Raw genomic sequence first — 18776 nt, 5'->3', positions numbered from 1 at the left:
CGCCTACTTTTTTACTTCTTACACTGCAGGAACGACATGTTTTGGTTAAATGGGGTTTTTTTAACTTTTAGAAAGTATGATTTCTCAAAACTCTTTTTCTTCCTCTATAATTAGTATCTAAAGGACCCTGAAAAAAAGCATGTATTTCTTACTAGCGAGTCTATTGTTCTCTGAAAAAATTTGTTGGCCGTATAGAAACTATAGTGAAGAGCGAAGAATTCTCTGTAGAATCCCAGTGTTCAACCCTTCACTTGATTTACAAGTACTTTCAATGTAATTACTGCGCTTAATTACAACTAGAAACAACTAAACCAAAAAACTCCAATTTTGAAATGATTCATCACCAATCTGGTTTTTTTTTTTTTTACAAAAAGAGCCTTTAAAGGCCACAGATTTGAGCTCGGTGGTGAGACAGTCACATATCTTGAGATTTGTTTTAAAACAAACCCTCCCCCCTTCTCTCTTTTTTTCTCTCTCTTTTCTTTTCACTTTCACTATCATGTCACTTTTGAAGACAGTTTCTACTAGAGTTGCTTATTCATATCCCAGAACAATTGCTGCTGCTGTAAATAAGTCGTTAGTCATTGTCGTTCAATATTAAACTGTACTTTATAGACGCAGCAACATATCCGTACACATGCTACAACTGTATCCGATAAAGACAAAAAGACTTCGCGTCTTCAAGATTTGCGTAGCCGACTTCAAGCTGAAGACACAAATGATTTGGACGAATTCATCAATACTGGATCCGCAAACAAAATGACTCACTTGGAAGCCTTAGAATTAAGAGAAACAGTGATTGAATCTAAAAAACTAAAGACTTCAAAATTGTAAGTATAAATGTCTGTATTGAAGACGAGAGTCACTGACTTGTTCTAGAAAACAACCTCGTTTACCAGAATGGCTCAAGACAGACATCCCTTCAGGTCAAAACTTCAGCAAGATCAAGAAAGACTTGCGTGGTTTGAAGCTCCATACTGTCTGCGAAGAAGCTAGATGCCCTAATATCGGTGATTGTTGGGGTGGAGGTGAACACCAAACGGCTACAGCTACTATCATGTTGATGGGTGACGAATGTACTCGTGGTTGTCGTTTTTGTTCTGTCAAGACAAACAGAGTACCTAAGCCTTTAGACCCCCATGAACCAGAGCATACTTCGGAAGCTATCAGTCGTTGGGGCCTTGACTATGTTGTCTTGACCAGTGTTGACCGTGATGATCTCAAGGACGGCGGTTCAAGCCATTTTGCTGAGACGATCCGCAAAATCAAACAAAAGGCTCCTCATATCCTAGTTGAATGTTTGACAGGTGACTTTGGTGGTGATCTCAAAGGCGTAGAGACAGTTGCTTTATCTGGACTAGATGTCTATGCTCACAATATTGAAACCGTTGAAGCCTTGACACCTTATGTTCGTGATCGCCGTGCTGGCTTCCGTCAATCGATCAATGTACTTAAGCATGCAAAGCAAGTGAAGCCTGAATTGATCACTAAAACCTCTATTATGTTGGGCTGTGGCGAGACAGACGAGGAAGTCTTACAAGCACTTGAAGAACTTAGAAAGGCAGATGTTGATTGCGTTACTCTTGGTCAATACATGAGACCAACAAAGAGACATATGAAGGTGCATGAATACGTTACACCCGAGAAATTTAAGTATTGGGAAACAAAGGGTATGGACATGGGGTTCAAATATGTTGCCAGTGGTCCTTTGGTCCGATCAAGTTATAAGGCCGGTGAATTCTATATCAGTAACATTTTGAAGAAGCGTAAGGGATTGCCTCTTTCCCCTAAACCCTCCACTACTTCTTCACCTAAAAAGACATTACTGTAAATGCTTATTGTGTAAATTTCCTAATAAAGATTAATAGAGATTATTGTTTGGTTTTTTTTAGGAGCATCTTGACCAAAAGAGCGTCATATTTCCTCTCGGCATTTGTTTTTTTTCTCTAAACATTTGATTTTCGCAAAGTTGACAGTATTTGCTGCTCTTACTATGCATGATCAAACATAAAGTGTGGGGTATAGCACGTTTGGAGGTTGTACTACCTTTATCTTTTTTTATATCTTTTAGAGATTTGATTAGTCATTTCTTTTCTCTCGCTTTTTTTTTCTTTTACTTTTTTTTTAAACATGTCTTTATGGGCCTCTGGACCAAGGAGTGATCTTCCTTTTCTACCCAACTTTTCGCAATTATCTGATAGAGTATGGCGAGTCATGGGCCTGAATCCTGGAAAATTCACCCTTCAAGGTAAAAAAAAAAAAAAAAATCAAAAAATCTAATAATGTTGCATTTTTCTAATAAAAACAAAAAAGGAACAAATACTTATCTTGTGGGTACTGGCAATCGCAAAGTATTGATTGATTGTGGTGATGGTCATCCTGACTATGTACCACTCTTAATTGAGTCTCTTAAATCCATTCATCCTGAAGCATATCTCTCTGATATTCTTATCAGTCATTGCCATAAAGATCATTGGGGTGGTTTAGACAGCATTATGGTATCCGAATTAAACAAACAACAGACGATTCAAGTGCATAAATTCCCCTTTTTGGCTGAAAACAAACTCTTCAAGTACTTTATGGGCACATTTCCAGCTTCTGTTGTCCCTCATGATTTAGTAGACAATCAAGTATTTGTTGTAGATGAACAGGTCCATATCCGAGTTATTCATACACCTGGTCATGCTAAAGATCATTGTGCCTTTTATCTTGAAGAAGAAGATACTGTGTTCACAGCGGATTGTATCTTGGGTCATGGATCTGTTGCATTTGAAGACCTTACAGAATACATGAGCAGTTTAAATCGAATTAGAAGTTTGAATCCTAGTCGCCTGTATCCTGGCCATGGTCAAGTAGTAGAAGATGCGATTGATAAAGTAGACCAGTACTTATCTATGAGAATAGCCAAAGAAAAACAGATCATAGATGTCATGCTTAGAACAAAACAACCCATGACACCTGAAGATATAGTTCAAGCCATGGATAACAAAAAAGAATACCATAAACACTTGATGACTGTGGTTGTGCGTAACGTGGGATTACACCTTATCAAACTGTATTTTGATGGGAAAGTAGAAATGATAGACGCTGAATTATTTCAACAAAAAACGGGTGAAGACCCATACGATAATAACAATATCTATAGTATCTTGGATCAGAAATGGCATTACATTGGACCAGAGAAACATAAATTATAATAATAAAAATAATAAAAATAATAAAAATAAACTTTTCAAAAAGCGACATTGCTTTCACTTTTCTTTCTTGTTTGTTATGACCTACATTGTTCCTACTAGACGTATTATTACTAAGCAAGATCTCGATGAGTTTTTGAGTTCACAAGCATACCAAGACTACATGGGCTATATTGAACGACTCAATGAATCTGTCAAGAACCTCAAGATTGATGATCAAGTACTCATCTCTCAAGTAAAAAAAAAAAAAAAAGATCTGAATTGTTTCTCATCTGGATAGAATACACAAAAAATACTTGATATTTTGGAGATCCTGTTGAATTGGGTCAAGGAAATTCCTCCTGTTGAAAATGAAAAATCGCGTTTTGGTAACCCTGCTTTTAGAACCTTTTATGATAAAGTCAAAGATGTAATTATATGCTTTTCATAAACAATAGACTCATAAACTATGTAGAGCATTCCCGAGTTATTTAAAGATTTAGTGCCTGAAGAGGCTATTCAAGAAGTGGGAAGATATTTCTATGAAAGTTTTGGTAATCAGAAGCGTATTGATTATGGTACAGGACATGAAGCTAATTTCATTGCTTGGTTGTAAGTCATTCATGCTGTGATATTCTAGATTAAACTAGATTATAGACTATGTTTGGAGAAACTCAAATTGTTGACAGAGAATGATGATAAAGCTGTTGTGCTTCGTATCTTTGTCAAATACATTAAGCTCATGAGACAGCTTCAATTCCATTATTGGCTTGAACCTGCTGGTTCGCATGGTGTATGGGGTTTAGACGACTATCATTTCTTGCCATTCTTGTTTGGGTCTGCACAACTCTATGGTATATACAATATTGGGATCAAGAGTAACAGTGTTGACATCTCTATAGATCATAAATATATCAAGCCAAAATCAATTCATGATGAGGATGTGGTTGAACAATTCTCTTCTTCTTACATGTATCTTGCCTGTATTCAGTTTATTAATTCAGTCAAAACAACAGCCTCTTTACGTTGGCACTCACCCATGTTGGACGATATCTCAGCATGCAAGACATGGATCAAAGTCAATCAAGGCATGATCAAAATGTATAAAGCAGAAGTCATGTCAAAATTACCTATCATGCAACATTTTATGTTTGGCAGTTTGATTCATTTTGAAGGAGGACATGCAGAATCCGAAGAAATGGAAAGTGATTGTGGACATCATCATCCAAAAGAAGTGTTTGCATTAGGACAAGAACATCCTGATTGTTGTGGTATTCCTGTACCTAGTGCTATTGCTGCTGCTGCTGCCATTAATAATAAACCTCGTCCACTTCCTTTTGATTAGATACTCTCCCACCTTTTTTTTTTCATCAAAACAATAGTGATAAATAGATATTTCTTTATTCGCTTTGATAAATTCTATTGATTCTTGAATACAAATAAGTCTCTCTATATATTATCTAATTTCATTTTATCAAGTCAGTATCATTCAACTCTTATAAGTAGACTATCGTTATGTTGTTATTTAAGGAGATATGGTAACACAGGTTTAAGGGGGATGAGAGAGAGAGAGAGAGAGAGAGAGAGGGGGAGAAAAAAAAAGCTTATATATTGGCTGACAGGATATTTGTTTTCTCTCTTTCTTTATTCAATATAAAAATGCCACAAGAAGAGTATGAAATGTCCCGTTCATTATCAGAGGGATCAAGTACAGTTGGTCATCGAGAAGAAGAAGAAGAAGAAGAAGAAGAACAACTGTTAAAAGACCACTCTGATTCTGAATCAGACGAACAAGATGAAGAGTGGGCTATTCTTGTAGAAGAAGCAGGCGAAAGTACGCATGATTTTGAAAATGTAAGCCAATAATGATAATATATACAATATACTGATATGGATACAGGATCATCCTACTTTAAGATATATCTTTATTGGGGTTTCGATTGGGTTGATCTTTATTCTATTCAAGTTTGGCTTAAACAAGTTTTCAGAAGCAACAGATCATCATGATAGAGCAGCAGAGAAACTGTATTATAATGGATCTGATTATTTTGCATCTACAGTCATCTTGATTTCCTTGGATGGATTTCGCCCAGACTATCTTAACCGAGGCATCACACCCAATATGAAAAAAATAACTGAGGATGGTGTCATGGCTAAATACATGCACCCTGCATTTCCTGTAAGTAGGTCCTTTGTCATCACATTCATATACTGATATTGAATAGCCAAGTACATTTCCTAATCATTGGACATTAGTCACTGGTCTTTATCCTGAATCGCATGGTATTGTTGCCAATCAGTTCTATGACCCTGTATTAGATGCTACTTTTATTCATTCAAACCATACTTCTACTTCTGATCATCGCTGGTGGAAAGGTGAACCTGTAAGTAGTAGTATCATTTATATAATAAACTAAATACAATAGATATGGGTGACTTCAAAAATGAACAGAAAGCGTAGTGGATCTATTATGTGGCCTGGATCAGATACCCTTTTCAATCCACCCGACAAAGTAGTGAAATACAATGGGACAATGACCGCCAAAGAAAAGATGGATATCACCTTAAATTGGCTTGATTTACCTTATAATGAGCGACCCCAGATTTATACTGTCTATGTACCCCAGATTGATCAAGAAGGACATCGAGGAGGACCTTATAGTGCCAAGGTAAAATACGCTTGAATAACATTCTTTTTTTATTTTTTTTATTTTTTACTTACGTAAGTGATAGATGAACAGTCATATCAAACAAGTAGATAATGCTTTAGGCTATTTGATAGAGCAAATTGAACTTCGACATCTTGATTCACATGTCCATATTGTGATTGTAAGCACTATCTGAAGAGAAAAATAATATTAATGTCTTTATATTCAGGTGAGTGACCATGGTATGGCAGAAACAGACAGTTCTCGGTTGATCTATTACGATGACATACTCTCCAAAGATGTATTACAGCATGTCATGCACAGAGAAGCATTCCCTTTACTTGACTTGAGACCTGATAAACAAGCCCCCTCAGATACTATACAAAAGATGTATCATCAGCTATATGCTTATACCCAAACCAACCATTCAGCTCACTATCAAGTCTTTTTAAAACAAGATATACCAGAACGATATCACTATAAACACTCTGATCGTATTACACCTGTCGTGGCTATCCCTGATGTAGGCTATACATTTGTAACTCATCAAGACAAGTTTGTAAAGGGTGGTAATCATGGCTATGATAATTTAGCAGATGAAATGCGTGCCATCTTTTTAGCCAAGGGACCTAAAGTGAATCGTGCCTACAGAGAAGGTACTGTATTAGCGCCCTTTTTTAATACAGAAGTCTATGAGTTTATAACAGAATTACTGAACATGGATGCAGCACCTAATAATGGTACACTGCGTGCTGATTTCCCTATCCTTACTACTCCTCCTTTGTTGTAAAATAAAAATCCTTTTATTGTTTAAATAGTCATTTTTGTGATTTCATGATACAAGAACTTGTTCCAATCATCCACAGGGCCCGGAAGACAAGTATGCAAACAATCATGATCAGGTTGTGAATGAGCATCTCCTCTAGCATTTGACAGCGACACATTAAAGAAACGGAATCGCTCATCATTTTCTTGTTCAATCATGTCCTATGAAGCTATGTAAAGTATAGCCCATTGATATTTGACACTTACCTTCCATACAAAATCAAATCTCTCCAACATGTCCCATTCGTATTCTCCTGGTTGCCCGGTGGGTTTGACGGGTATTGTACTTGGCCGAGTGTATTGAGAACATGCAGCATGTCCATAAGGTGTACTTCTGACCCAAACAATTTGATCTGGCTTGACATGTTGCTTTAGGTAACCAAATACTTTTTTCATGGCTATTGTGAATGCCTCCAACAGTTCTTTTCTATCTTTGTTGGGCCCCCATTTCAGATCAGGATGCCAATGAGGTCCCTAATCGTATGAGCTATACAGTATCTACTATGAGAATACTCACTGTATTGATCATGATATACTTGAAGCGAGGAATAGCATGTACCCAAGGGAAATTGCTGCCTACGCCAATCTGATATCCTTCACCTTCATTTGGCTTGATCAAACTGAAATCGTCTAGTTTGAGTAGATAATCTGATCGAATATAGGCAACTGTGACAGCCTCTTGTTGGTCTGATATATCTTGATGTACAAGTTGGCTTGCCCACATATGCGTATCACCTCCTGAAAGATGAGTATCGCTATTTTGAGCAACCAAATCTTGGCCTAATAAACACCACATACTTTCAAACATCAGTTGCGTGATAGAGTCACCCACTAATAACAAAGGATGAGTAGATAAATGCTTTGAAAAATCCCTGGGCTTAAAAGGCAAGACTATACAGTCATCAGGTTGCCATGAATAGTCAAGCCTAACATGTTATTCAGAAAAAAAAAATCACTTTCACTCTTACATGGCTTTGCTTCGATTGAATTCAGTGGCTGGTTCAGTTCTTCGATAGCATCGATGAGGGAAATCCCAGTTGCAATGGTATCCACTATGTGCATTGATACCTTCTACACTGTGAGATGAGAGTCCTATCTCTTGATGGATCCATCGGCCTTGATTAAAACTGTCAGATGTACATAGTTTCTTATTCGCAAACAACCCATGATCTGCTGTCTGTTTAGGTGATGTGTTGCTTGATAATAACCACAAGGTCAAGAGACAAGCAAGACTAAGGCCTGCGATAGAATAAGGTTTTGAGTCCATAAAGAAATAGAAATTTATTATACTTTTTGGAAACCAAATATTTCAAGCGCCACTGTTGTATCCAACTGCAGTCCTTTATTTAGATCTGCTTCTACCAAGACTTGTCCTACATAGCCTGGCCCCATTTCTCCTGGTTCACCGTGTTCTCTTTCGCTTTGTTCTGTTACTGCTACTAGTACACGATCCTCGGGATCAATATGATCATTCTCTAGAATGCCTTCATGACGATTGAGACAGTAAATCCAATAATGAATCTTTGTCTTTTCAGTGCGAACAGAAGAAGGAGGGTGAACAGGAATCACAGGCTTCTCTTTTTTGATTGCAATTTGCTTCATATCACGTTGTAATTCAAACCGACATACCATGACATTCTCATTCGCATCATGGTCTTCATAAAATGTTTCTTCTGTCTTTGTCTCATCCAAAAACAAACGATGACGGGGCATCACTTGGGCTTCAATCTGAACACGGTAGGCTATACCAAGAATAGTCACTGCATGAGAATAGAATATTTTTCTGTAGAGTGTATAAGGTGTCTTGGTAACAATGCGTTTGCTTTTCGTGATATCGAGTTCTTGAAGGGTAGTGTTGATGGCTTGACTGGATGTCATTTCTTCTTCATTATCAGAAGCAGACCAGACTGAGCTACTGTCTCCATCATCAAATGCACTTGCTAATTCATCATTAATGACTTCAGTTGACATGTATTGTTGTTCGCATTCCCAACCATTGTCAACAGAAGGAGGGTCAATAGCAACCGATGTTCGAAAACGAAACTTGGGCGTTCCTAATAACAAAATACGCCTCTTTTCTGATTCTGATCCCTTGACATCAAAATATTCATCCAAAGCTTCACTTCGTGCTGGATCATCTTGATCGTCTTCTTCTATTGTCTGAGATTGTTGATGACAGGTTAAGGGAAACAAAACTCTCTCTAGTGCTTCTCTTTGCCATAATGCACGAAACACAATGCCTTCATCCACAATACCGTCTTGTCTTACACACGTCAATTGATCAAATGTCATGTTACTGTAATTCACTGTGGTTCGCAACAGATACGATAAGACAGTCGCTTTATCAATCACATCCCCTGAGGTTGCATCGGCTACTAGTTTCTGAAAAGGGACCAAAGCAGAAAACGAAAGTCGATTCAGACGAGGTTGTTTGACGATATCATTCTCGAGTTCCTGAGAAGGAATCCGTCTTCGTTTACGTGACCGGACTGTATCTGCTGATAAATGGGTATGGAGCACAGGCTTTAAAGGCCGAACAAAGCCAGATAGCCGTTTAGCGTCTTGGTCTACAGGACCTGAGGAAGTCCAAGTGATTTTGCCAATCGATTGCATATAGGCCATCAAGACAGCACGCAAGAGACAGTAGCGCTCAAACTCACAGTTGACAAACAAGAGATCAGCCGATAAGACATCAGCCATATAATCAGCAGGTAACATGGCCAATCGAGTGGCATTCTCAGGTCCAAATCGAAATAACAACAACAAGGCTGCATCTCTTAGTTGTAAATAAGCAGGATGACCACGCGGTAATTGACAGATCGTATCCAAGTCGCGCATGACACTGTCGAGCGACAGTTGTTCCTGAGTATATCGATTGACACATGTCTGGGTGAGATCATGAAGATCAAACAAGACAGCAACAGACAAGATCCGTAAAGTGTCATCATCTTGCATACTTTTGATCAAGTCTTGTTTGTTGAGACAGTACATCCATTGCAATACAAAACGAATATGAGAAGATAAGAGTCGAGAGTGTTCTGTAGACCGAGATTTGGTTGTCTTTTGCCACTGACGTCGAACGATATGATGAGAAGGTGCCAAGACAAACTCACAGTTGGAGAGTGCTTGTGCCATGTCGATGGTTAATGTAGGATTGTCTTGTTGATGTTCTAATAGTTTACAAAGAAAAGGAGACTGGCTCACAATAGCCTTGTGTACATTATAACGCATTGCAATAGGAAAAGAAGGGTGAACAAATACAAGAGATAAGTCTGAAAACAAAGATTGTTCAAACATGCTTTCTAGTAAATGTCTTTCAAGTTTAGATGTCGTTTTCATTATGTTATTTTCGAATAAAGAGAAAAAAATAATTAGTAAAAAAAAAGAAAAAGAAAAAAGCAAGTCTTGCTCTTCTCCAAATGCAGTAAAAAAGAAAGAAAAGAAAAGAAAACTACTTCCATACGTCGCCCGTCAACAGTTCTTCTTCATTGTACCTGTTTCTGGTATGTTCATTAGGCCAACGCCAGTTTTGTTCTTCTTCTGAAGGTGGTTGATACATGGAATTTGTTGAGGCGGGTTGATGGACGGATGTTTTGGATGCATTTTGTAGAATGGGTTCGAATAAAGATGAAGACACAGAAGACTGTGGTTGAGGGTATCTAGAGACTTGTTGTTGAGGAGTAGAATGAGAAGGCTGGACAATCACAGGTGGCGGTCTTTGTTTATCCAATTGTTCTTTATTTTTGGCGACTTGTTCCTGAATACGTTTTACGTCTGTGAGTGTAGGATTCCTTGCTGGTGATATAGGTGGTGGTTGTGGTGATGGTAGCAAAGGCGATTTGTTACTCTGTTCCTCTTCTTCTTCATTGAGTGTATCCACAAGAACATAATTGCCTTTGCCTTGTTCTATAATCACATCAATACAACCTTCTCTTGGTCCAATCAAATCATTCTTTTTCTTATGAAGTGGATCTGATCTGCCCAATCCACCATACTGACGCTGCTGGCGACGTTCTTCACGGGCCAGCCGCCACAAAGGCACTCGAAAATCAATGACAGGATAATTATAGTCACCAAAGACCATCTTACGACTGGCTTTATACAATGCTTCCATATCGTCTGTTGGCTGAGGGTCTTCAAAGACCAAGGGCTCATGATCATCTTCCACTTGAATTTCATCATTCATGCCACGCCCTGATGAGTTTAGGAAGCGAGAAGTAGGTGCTGGTTCAAGCCAATGCTTTTTTGTTGTCATGTTTGAGTAACGAAGACCTGCCATGATACGGGATGTACGACTACTGCCCATATGGGGTACGCCTTCTGAGGGCTCAAATGAGCGATAACTGAATCGAGAGCCTTGAAGTGTATCGAGTGTGTCCATCATGACGTCTTTTAAGCCAAGTGAGTCTGAGATGGCTTTACGAATAGGCATACGGGCAGAATGAACTGTTTGGTCAAAATAGTCTTCATATGAAAAAGAGAATCTATGTGTTGATCAGTCTATAGACTGCCGCAAGATAACTTACGCATGGGCAATGGCAAAAGGAACCATTTCAATACACACAAGGAAATCTTGAATGGCTACTGAAATATGCTCGGCTATGGTCATATGAGTCATTCAATCATGTTTTGATGTATCCTTACATTCTGGAATAATGCCAGCAAAGACCAACAAGGCAACAACCACACCTTGCCAAAAAGAAAAGAAAATAATGGCCTTGACACAAAGAAACTTGGGAAGTGGTCTAATTTCTCTGTGAATGACATGCATTCAACAATGTGTGTTTTTTTTACCTGAATGAAGTAAGGTCTTTTTTGGTAGCATAAAAAAAGACCATTAGACACCATAAACTCAAACATACACTGATGTTGTAAAAGAAAGTCAAGTAGAAATAAGCACTTTTGAGTGTAAATTCACCTTCATGATAATTGCCAGTGGCCTTCAATACCATGGTAATAATAGCCAACACAGGTTTCACATACACAAACTGTAAAATGCCTCTTTTGACAAACAGAAATGTGTATGGATCGCCAACAAAGATCTCACTAGAATAGATAGTACCAGGAAAGAAGTTTTGTGTGGGTGGGCGGGAATGAAGCATGATAATCAATGCTCTTTCTCCGCCTAGTTTGTTGAGTAGCAAATTAAAAAAAGCGTAAATCACAAATGCTTCATAAATATCTCGAAAAGTGTCGACATAAAAAGCTACGTTCAATGATACAAGTGATATGTATGTACTGATACCATAAATGGGTACCCTATAATACTTGTCAATACTATAGTTTGGGTATAACACACTTACATCCAAAGAATACGAATGACTTGTCTTTGTTGATTCTATTCGAGTTAAAAAGATCATCTTTTGCTTTATGATACTTACTGGTTTTCGATAGTTTTTCCAGTGTAGCCAAACAGAAAAGAAAGAGACACAAGAACCGACAAGTGTACATAATAGTGCCAGTTGTATTAATAGTGGGTTAAACTCGGAACCAGCGCCTCCATCACCATAGTTGGATTCCATTCGATATAGCATAAATAAAAAATGAAAAAAACAAAATAAAATAAATAACGACGTCAACAGCAAAATAATCAAATGACTCTTTTTTTAGTTAGCAGTAATTGTTCCTGAACAAATTTTATTAAATCTTTAAATCTTGCTTGTTATGTTCAACAAAGAATTCAACGCCTTTAGAAGGCACACCGTCATAGACGACTACCAAAAAACCTTGTCCTGGAGGGAAGATATTGGCATGAGGTGGTGCTGTGATGTTGATTGATTTATGGTCATGATTGATTTGATGAACAAGATACACATAGCGTTGAGACATATGCATTGAATGTGTACTAAATCCAGGTCTCATAATGGCCACCTTGAGCTTCTTGGGGTCTATATTAGGTGCTTCAAGATGGAAAAGGACCTCAAATGTCTGATTGTATTCAACTGCTCGAGGAATATGCGATATCTTGGGTCGATTGGATCGAAATAGATAAGGAGGAGAATAGTATTCCACTCGGTATTCAGTAGGGTATTTTGCATGAATATCAGGTGGGTCTACACTATTTGAGCCTGCAATCCATACTCTGCCATCAGGTAAAGCAAGTGCCACTGAATGGTACATGCGTGCAATATCTGTATTGGCTAATCCTTGTGTCCAACGATCTCCTAGGGGTTTTTGATAGTGATAGATCAATGGATCAAAGGTTGGATCATGGTTTGCATCTTTATAACCAGCATAACCTCTTTGACAGCCATTGACCCAAATAAGACTACCATCAGCCAAAATAACACCATCAGGCATAACTCGTTTGTGTACAAATGTGTCCATTTCCCATTGTGGGTCTTTGTCTCCTAAATTAATGCGCCCACAGGTGTCATCAGCAGGACTGGTGTTTTTGGGTGAATGAGAGCCGCCACAGATCAAGATTTCGACATTGTAACCATTCTCTGGACTCAAGGGCAACATGACAGCACCACCTGTCAAAGGATAAGAGCGCGGTACACCAGGCATACGTGGTAATTCTCGAACAACCTTGTGCTGCTTGTAGTCATAAATGATGGATTTAGTAGAAGCAAAAATAAACAAGTTCCCATCTGGCAACAAAAACACGAAGGGATAGAGATTATAAGGTAAAGTATGCAACAATAAATCAAGAGGAACAGGTTCTTCTGTACGAGGTGGCCAGAATTCATAGGAAGGTACGTTCTTTTCCTTTGTGTTGTATTTTGTGCCTGCAATCGATCCACCAATGATAATCAGATCTCCCTCTGGTAATTGTTCGACTGTTGGATACCATCGATTGCTGTACATTTTCCCGGTAGGGTATTCTACCCAAGCACAACTTTCGTCAGAACAAGGTCTAAAATGGCGAATAGATTGATGTCCTCTGGCTGCTTTCCATTGACTTCTACTTTCCGCTCCACCTGTACTGATAAACGTGCCATTTGCTAAAAAGCCCCCAGCTGAGCAGAATGTGTTTGTTTCCAATAAAAGTGTTCTATAGGTGTTTGTTTCTATATCGTATAGCGTAGAGAATGCACTGACACCTGAATCCAGTTTAGCTTCATTTTCTTCAGCTAATTCATTAAGATTAAAAAAAAATTTTTCTTTCTTTTGCTTTTATTTGAATAGCTTCTCTTTTACCTTTGTCAATAATCAGAATGCTTTTCTCGCTAATCAAGGAAACATTAGATAATCGAGAAACGTATTGTGCTACCCTAACTTACTTGAGCAAGACAGCGTGCATAGCAGCGACACCCGTTCTGCCAATCTGCTCCATTTTTCCCGAAACAGCATATTCAGAATAACTCTCTTGACTATGTTGGTAATAAAAAGGTGACTGACTCAAGACAGTAGACAAAGTTGCCCATACAAGTGCGATTGAAGTTGCGATCTTCATAAAGTTAGAAAAAAAAAAAAAAAAGAGGGTTAAACGGGATTGAAAAATACAGGCACAAAAAGAGAACAAAAAAAAAATTTACTCGTGATTTGTACAACATTGAAATACTTTATAACATCGCTCATTTCCCTTTTCATTTTCTCCTTTTTTTTTTTACTCTTCTTTTTTTTTCTTACTTTAGGATGATGAAAAAGATACCATTGTTATTGCTATTATGCAACTATGTATCTGCTCAATTGTACTTTTTAAATCAAACAATCTATACTACTTTGGCTGCAATCTCTCCAGTAAGTGACTTGCAATGGCTCAAAAAAAAAAAAAGACTTATAAAATAAAAGCATTTGTATCAAGCCATTCAAACGTCAGACGAATTAATTAGAACATTGAATTCAGACAATATTACTTTTATTTTGCCAAATGAAAATGCTATCACTAATGCCATATCAACTGGTGTACTGAACTTTACAAATACTCAAACCAGTCAGCATATTATTCAATCCCTTATTATCAATGGCTCATTCCAATCCCATTCATTTCTGAAAAGCAGAAAAACATATCCTTCTTTGACCGAAAATAAACTGTCGATTGGGCCATTCGTCAATGAGCAATTTATTCAATCAAACCAGACAATTGAAGTTTTCTCTGGTTTAACGAAAGCTCAAATTCAAATCAGTGATGTTTATTGCAAAAATGGTAAGAAAAAAAACAAACCAACGAACTTTAATTTACAGAAAAAAAAAATTTTTTTTTTAGGCATCATTCAGGTCATTACTCAATTTCTGCAACCTGCTGAAACGCCGTTAGATACCATTTCCGATTTGGCGGAGACACAATACATGGAAGAAATATTAAAATCGCTCAATGTATCCGACACTGTCTCTGGTGCAAACAAGACAATTCTAGTGCCTAATAATGAAGCATGGTCCCAAGCAAATGGCATTACTATTCCCTACGGCACATTAGTGCATGATCTCTATTATCTCTCTTTAGAAGGTGTCTACTTTTCCGATCAGTTGGCGACTGGAGACATTCTAAACTTACGCACAGATTACAAAGACAGTGATGTCAAGGTTCAATTAAAAGATGGTAAATTGATGGTTAATGATATTGCTCGTATTGTCGAGAGAGATTTCATCACAACTTCCGGTGTGATGCATATCATTGATACTGTCTTTTTTGCAGATAGTTTCATTGCCAGAAAGAAGAACGAGACAACTAATTCCAATTCGTCCGAACCCAATAACCAAAAGACAGATGGGAGTACAAGCACTACCACTTTATCTTCCGATAAATCCGATGGTCACATATGTCATCCTACAACAATAGTTTGGGCCTTCATTATAGTCTGTTTAATCCTTTTCATGTAGCTATATTCAATATAAATATACATATACCCATTACTTTATAATAAAAACTATTACCTGCTTGTTTTTTCTTTGACAAATCTTATGTAATTTGAACTTTGTTCAATAGTAACAAATGATTGGTTAAAAGGATACATGATTATTAAATTAAGAAATAGAGAACTACGAAAGCAATACTGTAAAATCGGGAACTCTACTTCAAAATGGAAATTGTATATAGAGCTCAAAGGCGTTCTTACAATCTTTTCTGTACATTCATCAAATGTTCAGACCGATGAATGTTTGGTAAATCAAACATATTAAACAAAAAGGGGGGGACTAATTCTATGTTTGCATGAAAAAGACAAAAATATGCAAAAGGAAGACGAAAACAAACAACAAGGACAGACCATCTTTCACCATTGAAGTTGTAAAAGAGAACTTGTTTGTATTCAATCGATCACATTTAGAAAAAGCTCTAAAATATAAAAAGAAAACATTTCTTTCACTCCGATGTTCGTTCTATAAAGGGACCATTTTTGCGCAGACGTATTGGTTCTGAGAGAATAATTACTCTTGCATTTCACAAAAAGAAAGAAAAAGGTTATAGTGAGAATGGTAAATTTTGTCTCTTTGAGAAAATTAATGACACTCTGCCAAAAATAATTGTCCCAAAAAACAAATCCATTTGTTCCTTTATGTCTAACATTTTTCCCTTTTAAAGCAAGAGAAAGGTGTCAATAGGATTAATCAAATTGACTCAAGAAATCATGCCTATTTTTTTACTCCAAAACAATTAAAATGAAGTTTTATTATAACGTTGAATGGTTAGCAAAATATATTGGCTGAGCAGTAAAATGTTTTTATTATCAATACAAATGTTATAAAGTCAATACAATAAAAAATGTACACTTTTGATATTTAGTGAGTTGTAAGATTTAATTTATTTCACCAAGTACCATTTACAGTACCTTTAGTGCCAATCAGCGGTTTGTCCTATCCCTCATCAAATGGCCATTTTGCCTTGCTAAATACCAATGTTACCAGAAGAAATGATAAAAATATGATACATCATCCTTGGTATAATAAAATATTTCGTTAATTTTTCTCATATCTTATGATTACATTTTATAAGTTGTATTTTGTATTTTACATTTTACACTTTACACTTTATATTTTACCATTATGTATTATCCAGATACTTTGTTTCCCTCCCAAAAAAAAAAAAAAAAAAAAAAAAAAAAAAAAAAAAAAGAATTGGTATGCTTAGGCTCAACAACATAAGACCAACCTAGACCAACCTTGACCAACCTTCCCTAAAAATTACTAGTATGGCTTTTTAAATTTATTTTCTCTTGAATTCTTAAAATTTGTCATGGATGCGAACATCTGTAAAGGCAATATAACAAGGGACAGAGCCCTCTGTATTTTCTTTTGCCAGGAATATAGTGAAGAAAATGCAAGAATTCTGTCTAAAAAACTTGAAGCCATGAAAGTTTTAGAGATTTGCTATACAAATGACCCAAATTTACCAATGTTAATGTCGCTAGTAAGGATACAAGCAGACCCATCAGAATATCACAAGTACTCATCGTAACAAATGGCACAAATATGCATTTTCCCTCTAATTGATGTCAAATCTAACAATAATAAATTAAGTGTTACTATTATAATTACGTCTGTCATGAAGCTCATCAAGTCTTTTTTGATTTTGAAGTCTATATTGATTAATAGTGGATCAGTAACTAGAAGTTTAGATCGTCAGCATTGAGCGAAACAGCACTTAGAGATGGCTATTCTGCGAATTGTAATAAAATGAACGCTATCATGTCAAGGTCTTTAGCTAAGATAACAAAAATAACTATTTTAAACTTTTTATGTCTACATAATTAATGCCAATCGACAGATCAGAAGGTATGAATATAGCGCATTTTCTATGAAATCGTTAATTATCTTGTAAAATCGGATTGTATTCACTGTTATTTTTATTTTTCTTTATGGATATGATCTTTATATGAGTAGCTAAATAATTAAAACACGTAAAATGACAAGTCATGGCATAAGAGATTGTAGTACTGGAGCAGAGCGACAGTCGAAAAGCTGAAGTACAGTCTCATCTGAAAGAATCTGCTCCCTGGTTAAGTGATAAGCTTCGTTGTGAGATTCGATATTGTCGATCACTATATTTTTTACATTCTTATGAACACTATAACAATTGCATTAGAGGACATGATAATTTAAGCATATTGTTGCATTACCGAAGAAATTGGACCAAGTCAGGTTTGTTTGTTGTTAAACCAGCGAAGTCGATTGCCACAATTGAAATTGGATAAGAAGCGGCCGCTAAGAATTGCAAAAGATCTAAAGCAAATTGTTTTAATTTAAGAGGAATCTTCGTAACACTTTGCTGTATTACCTTGGATGTTTCCTTCAGTCCTTGGGATGACGGTGGTTGTAGTGGTATCACGTTTTACAAAGAGTTCATCTGAAGCAGAGCTGTATGAACCAAACACCATGTCCACGGAAGAAGCTTTCATCAACCTGTCTACCATACTTTCCAAAAGACGAAGTCTTGTCGCGGTTGATTCCTTTCCAGGAGGTTTCCTTACATATCCGATAATTTTACACTCGCGTATGAGACCATGTAATCTGACTTGATGTGTTGCGCTAACATTTAGGATTTGTCTAGCTACTGATTATACAGTAAAAAAAAAAACATGAGAATCAAAGGTATAGAAGTATCAGTTTTATCAACTAGCATAATATACCTCGATGTGTGCTTTTCAGAACCCAAAGGGAGTGGTATCTTATCTTGGTTTTGGAGACATCGTTTTTTTTTTTTTTTTTTTTTTTTTTTTTTGAATTTTGCGGATTTGGTCAGCAAGCATTAGATCTAACTTGGCTGTGCCACACCATGTAGAAAATGATCTTGATGTTTTCTCGTCAAATAGATCAGTGATTAGAACAGTTTCTGAGTAAATCTGCTTCATTGATATTTGCTTTCGTTCGTACATGTCACTATCTACCGGCTGGCCAGGTCGATATACTTTATTCAGGTATTGAACAAGTTGTCTCTGGTTATCTAGTAAAGTCGTTAAATTAATACATAACAAAACACTCTTCTTTATCACTTACTTATAGTAATTTGTTCTTGAAGATTGGTTGATTTTAGGAGGTCATCTTTGTATCGATGGTAGTAGGATGGAAAACCATTTACTTTTAGTTTAGTTTGGAGCATGGGCTTATTGGAGTCATCGGTATTGACAACGCTTTATCCCTTCTGTATGTTTACCTTTGACTAGAAATATATGGAACCAATTAAGACAAAGGGAGATAGAAGACTGTAAAGACTATCAATTACAATAAAGAGGAATAAGAATAGATTTAA

The 18776-nt window shown here is 36.8% G+C and overlaps 12 protein-coding genes across 12 annotated transcripts; 5 read left to right on the top strand and 7 right to left on the bottom strand.

Moving 5' to 3' along the window:
* Positions 1-499: 499 nt before the first annotated feature.
* B0P05DRAFT_578033 (uncharacterized protein) lies at positions 500-1831 on the top strand (the record flags this gene model as incomplete). Its single annotated transcript, XM_051581829.1, has 3 exons — positions 500-565; positions 616-830; positions 880-1831. 3 exons carry the CDS (start codon positions 500-502, stop codon positions 1829-1831), a joined length of 1233 nt encoding a protein of 410 aa, XP_051437417.1.
* A 299-nt stretch (positions 1832-2130) lies between these two features.
* Positions 2131-3197, top strand: B0P05DRAFT_569730 (beta-lactamase-like protein; the record flags this gene model as incomplete). Its single annotated transcript, XM_051581277.1, has 2 exons — positions 2131-2248; positions 2314-3197. The coding sequence occupies 2 exons, from the start codon at positions 2131-2133 to the stop codon at positions 3195-3197; spliced, it is 1002 nt and encodes a 333-aa protein (XP_051437416.1).
* A 76-nt stretch (positions 3198-3273) lies between these two features.
* On the top strand, positions 3274-4518 carry B0P05DRAFT_465479 (Phosphotyrosyl phosphatase activator; the record flags this gene model as incomplete). Its single annotated transcript, XM_051574276.1, has 5 exons — positions 3274-3429; positions 3475-3603; positions 3649-3785; positions 3831-4027; positions 4076-4518. 5 exons carry the CDS (start codon positions 3274-3276, stop codon positions 4516-4518), a joined length of 1062 nt encoding a protein of 353 aa, XP_051437415.1.
* A 385-nt stretch (positions 4519-4903) lies between these two features.
* Positions 4904-6638, top strand: B0P05DRAFT_532335 (alkaline-phosphatase-like protein). Its single transcript, XM_051577076.1, has 6 exons — positions 4904-5027; positions 5074-5352; positions 5399-5557; positions 5600-5842; positions 5907-6002; positions 6051-6638. The coding sequence occupies exons 2-6, from the start codon at positions 5296-5298 to the stop codon at positions 6609-6611; spliced, it is 1116 nt and encodes a 371-aa protein (XP_051437414.1). The 5' UTR covers positions 4904-5027; positions 5074-5295; the 3' UTR covers positions 6612-6638.
* On the bottom strand, positions 6468-7159 carry B0P05DRAFT_374903 (uncharacterized protein). Its single transcript, XM_051573671.1, has 2 exons — positions 6854-7159; positions 6468-6808 (listed from the first exon to the last, which is right to left on the bottom strand). The coding sequence occupies exons 1-2, from the start codon at positions 7040-7042 to the stop codon at positions 6632-6634; spliced, it is 366 nt and encodes a 121-aa protein (XP_051437413.1). The 5' UTR covers positions 7043-7159; the 3' UTR covers positions 6468-6631.
* B0P05DRAFT_374764 (uncharacterized protein) lies at positions 6951-7819 on the bottom strand. Its single transcript, XM_051573670.1, has 4 exons — positions 7615-7819; positions 7445-7477; positions 7164-7381; positions 6951-7101 (listed from the first exon to the last, which is right to left on the bottom strand). Exons 1-4 carry the CDS (start codon positions 7706-7708, stop codon positions 7096-7098), a joined length of 351 nt encoding a protein of 116 aa, XP_051437412.1. The 5' UTR covers positions 7709-7819; the 3' UTR covers positions 6951-7095.
* Positions 7820-7930: 111 nt separating this feature from the next.
* Positions 7931-9781, bottom strand: B0P05DRAFT_569726 (uncharacterized protein; the record flags this gene model as incomplete). The annotated part of the gene is made up of 1 exon (XM_051581276.1): positions 7931-9781. The coding sequence occupies one exon, from the start codon at positions 9779-9781 to the stop codon at positions 7931-7933; it is 1851 nt and encodes a 616-aa protein (XP_051437411.1).
* Positions 9782-10097: 316 nt separating this feature from the next.
* Positions 10098-11748, bottom strand: B0P05DRAFT_632488 (organic solute transporter Ostalpha-domain-containing protein; the record flags this gene model as incomplete). Its single annotated transcript, XM_051583507.1, has 4 exons — positions 10098-11130; positions 11173-11245; positions 11291-11391; positions 11441-11748. The coding sequence occupies 4 exons, from the start codon at positions 11746-11748 to the stop codon at positions 10098-10100; spliced, it is 1515 nt and encodes a 504-aa protein (XP_051437410.1).
* Positions 11749-11929: 181 nt separating this feature from the next.
* B0P05DRAFT_532326 (uncharacterized protein) lies at positions 11930-12199 on the bottom strand. Its single transcript, XM_051577075.1, has 2 exons — positions 12028-12199; positions 11930-11984 (listed from the first exon to the last, which is right to left on the bottom strand). Exons 1-2 carry the CDS (start codon positions 12178-12180, stop codon positions 11946-11948), a joined length of 192 nt encoding a protein of 63 aa, XP_051437409.1. The 5' UTR covers positions 12181-12199; the 3' UTR covers positions 11930-11945.
* Positions 12200-12255: 56 nt separating this feature from the next.
* Positions 12256-14059, bottom strand: B0P05DRAFT_506105 (glyoxal oxidase N-terminus-domain-containing protein). The gene is made up of 3 exons (XM_051575530.1): positions 13873-14059; positions 13790-13818; positions 12256-13722 (listed from the first exon to the last, which is right to left on the bottom strand). Exons 1-3 carry the CDS (start codon positions 14043-14045, stop codon positions 12287-12289), a joined length of 1638 nt encoding a protein of 545 aa, XP_051437408.1. The 5' UTR covers positions 14046-14059; the 3' UTR covers positions 12256-12286.
* Positions 14060-14189: 130 nt separating this feature from the next.
* Positions 14190-15486, top strand: B0P05DRAFT_532323 (FAS1 domain-containing protein). The gene is made up of 3 exons (XM_051577074.1): positions 14190-14332; positions 14384-14738; positions 14799-15486. The coding sequence occupies exons 1-3, from the start codon at positions 14228-14230 to the stop codon at positions 15410-15412; spliced, it is 1074 nt and encodes a 357-aa protein (XP_051437407.1). The 5' UTR covers positions 14190-14227; the 3' UTR covers positions 15413-15486.
* A 2156-nt stretch (positions 15487-17642) lies between these two features.
* B0P05DRAFT_465193 (uncharacterized protein) lies at positions 17643-18402 on the bottom strand (the record flags this gene model as incomplete). The annotated part of the gene is made up of 3 exons (XM_051574253.1): positions 17643-17749; positions 17805-17992; positions 18215-18402. 3 exons carry the CDS (start codon positions 18400-18402, stop codon positions 17643-17645), a joined length of 483 nt encoding a protein of 160 aa, XP_051437406.1.
* Positions 18403-18776: the final 374 nt, after the last annotated feature.

Source organism: Gilbertella persicaria (assembly GCF_025201335.1).
Source record: "Gilbertella persicaria strain CBS 190.32 chromosome Unknown B0P05scaffold_9, whole genome shotgun sequence".
Classification (NCBI taxonomy): domain Eukaryota; kingdom Fungi; phylum Mucoromycota; class Mucoromycetes; order Mucorales; family Choanephoraceae; genus Gilbertella; species Gilbertella persicaria.
Note: the sequence above shows the minus strand (reverse complement) of the source record. Positions and strands in the feature narration are given on the sequence as shown.

Bases quoted from the DNA above. Each gene is read 5' to 3' on its own strand.
- B0P05DRAFT_374903 (XM_051573671.1), bottom strand. From the start codon at position 7,042: ATGAAAAAAGTATTTGGTTACCTAAAGCAACATGTCAAGCCAGATCAA. The intron at 6,809-6,853 runs GTAAGTGTCAAA...ATAGCTTCATAG, and splicing joins GATTTGATTTTGTATGGAAG to GACATGATTGAACAAGAAAA.
- B0P05DRAFT_506105 (XM_051575530.1), bottom strand. From the start codon at position 14,045: ATGAAGATCGCAACTTCAATCGCACTTGTATGGGCAACTTTGTCTACT. The intron at 13,819-13,872 runs GTAAGTTAGGGT...TTCCTTGATTAG, and splicing joins ATGCACGCTGTCTTGCTCAA to CGAGAAAAGCATTCTGATTA. The intron at 13,723-13,789 runs GTAAAAGAGAAG...TTAATGAATTAG, and splicing joins CATTCTGATTATTGACAAAG to CTGAAGAAAATGAAGCTAAA.
- B0P05DRAFT_532335 (XM_051577076.1), top strand. From the start codon at position 5,296: ATGAAAAAAATAACTGAGGATGGTGTCATGGCTAAATACATGCACCCT. The intron at 5,353-5,398 runs GTAAGTAGGTCC...GATATTGAATAG, and splicing joins ACATGCACCCTGCATTTCCT to CCAAGTACATTTCCTAATCA. The intron at 5,843-5,906 runs GTAAAATACGCT...CGTAAGTGATAG, and splicing joins GAGGACCTTATAGTGCCAAG to ATGAACAGTCATATCAAACA.
- B0P05DRAFT_532326 (XM_051577075.1), bottom strand. From the start codon at position 12,180: ATGCTATATCGAATGGAATCCAACTATGGTGATGGAGGCGCTGGTTCC. The intron at 11,985-12,027 runs GTAAGTATCATA...TAACTCGAATAG, and splicing joins GGAAAAACTATCGAAAACCA to AATCAACAAAGACAAGTCAT.
- B0P05DRAFT_532323 (XM_051577074.1), top strand. From the start codon at position 14,228: ATGATGAAAAAGATACCATTGTTATTGCTATTATGCAACTATGTATCT. The intron at 14,333-14,383 runs GTAAGTGACTTG...ATAAAATAAAAG, and splicing joins CTTTGGCTGCAATCTCTCCA to CATTTGTATCAAGCCATTCA. The intron at 14,739-14,798 runs GTAAGAAAAAAA...TTTTTTTTTTAG, and splicing joins TGATGTTTATTGCAAAAATG to GCATCATTCAGGTCATTACT.
- B0P05DRAFT_374764 (XM_051573670.1), bottom strand. From the start codon at position 7,708: ATGCACATAGTGGATACCATTGCAACTGGGATTTCCCTCATCGATGCT. The intron at 7,478-7,614 runs GTAAGAGTGAAA...CTTTGTTATTAG, and splicing joins TTCAATCGAAGCAAAGCCAT to TGGGTGACTCTATCACGCAA. The intron at 7,382-7,444 runs GTATGTGGTGTT...ATCTTTCAGGAG, and splicing joins CACGCAACTGATGTTTGAAA to GTGATACGCATATGTGGGCA.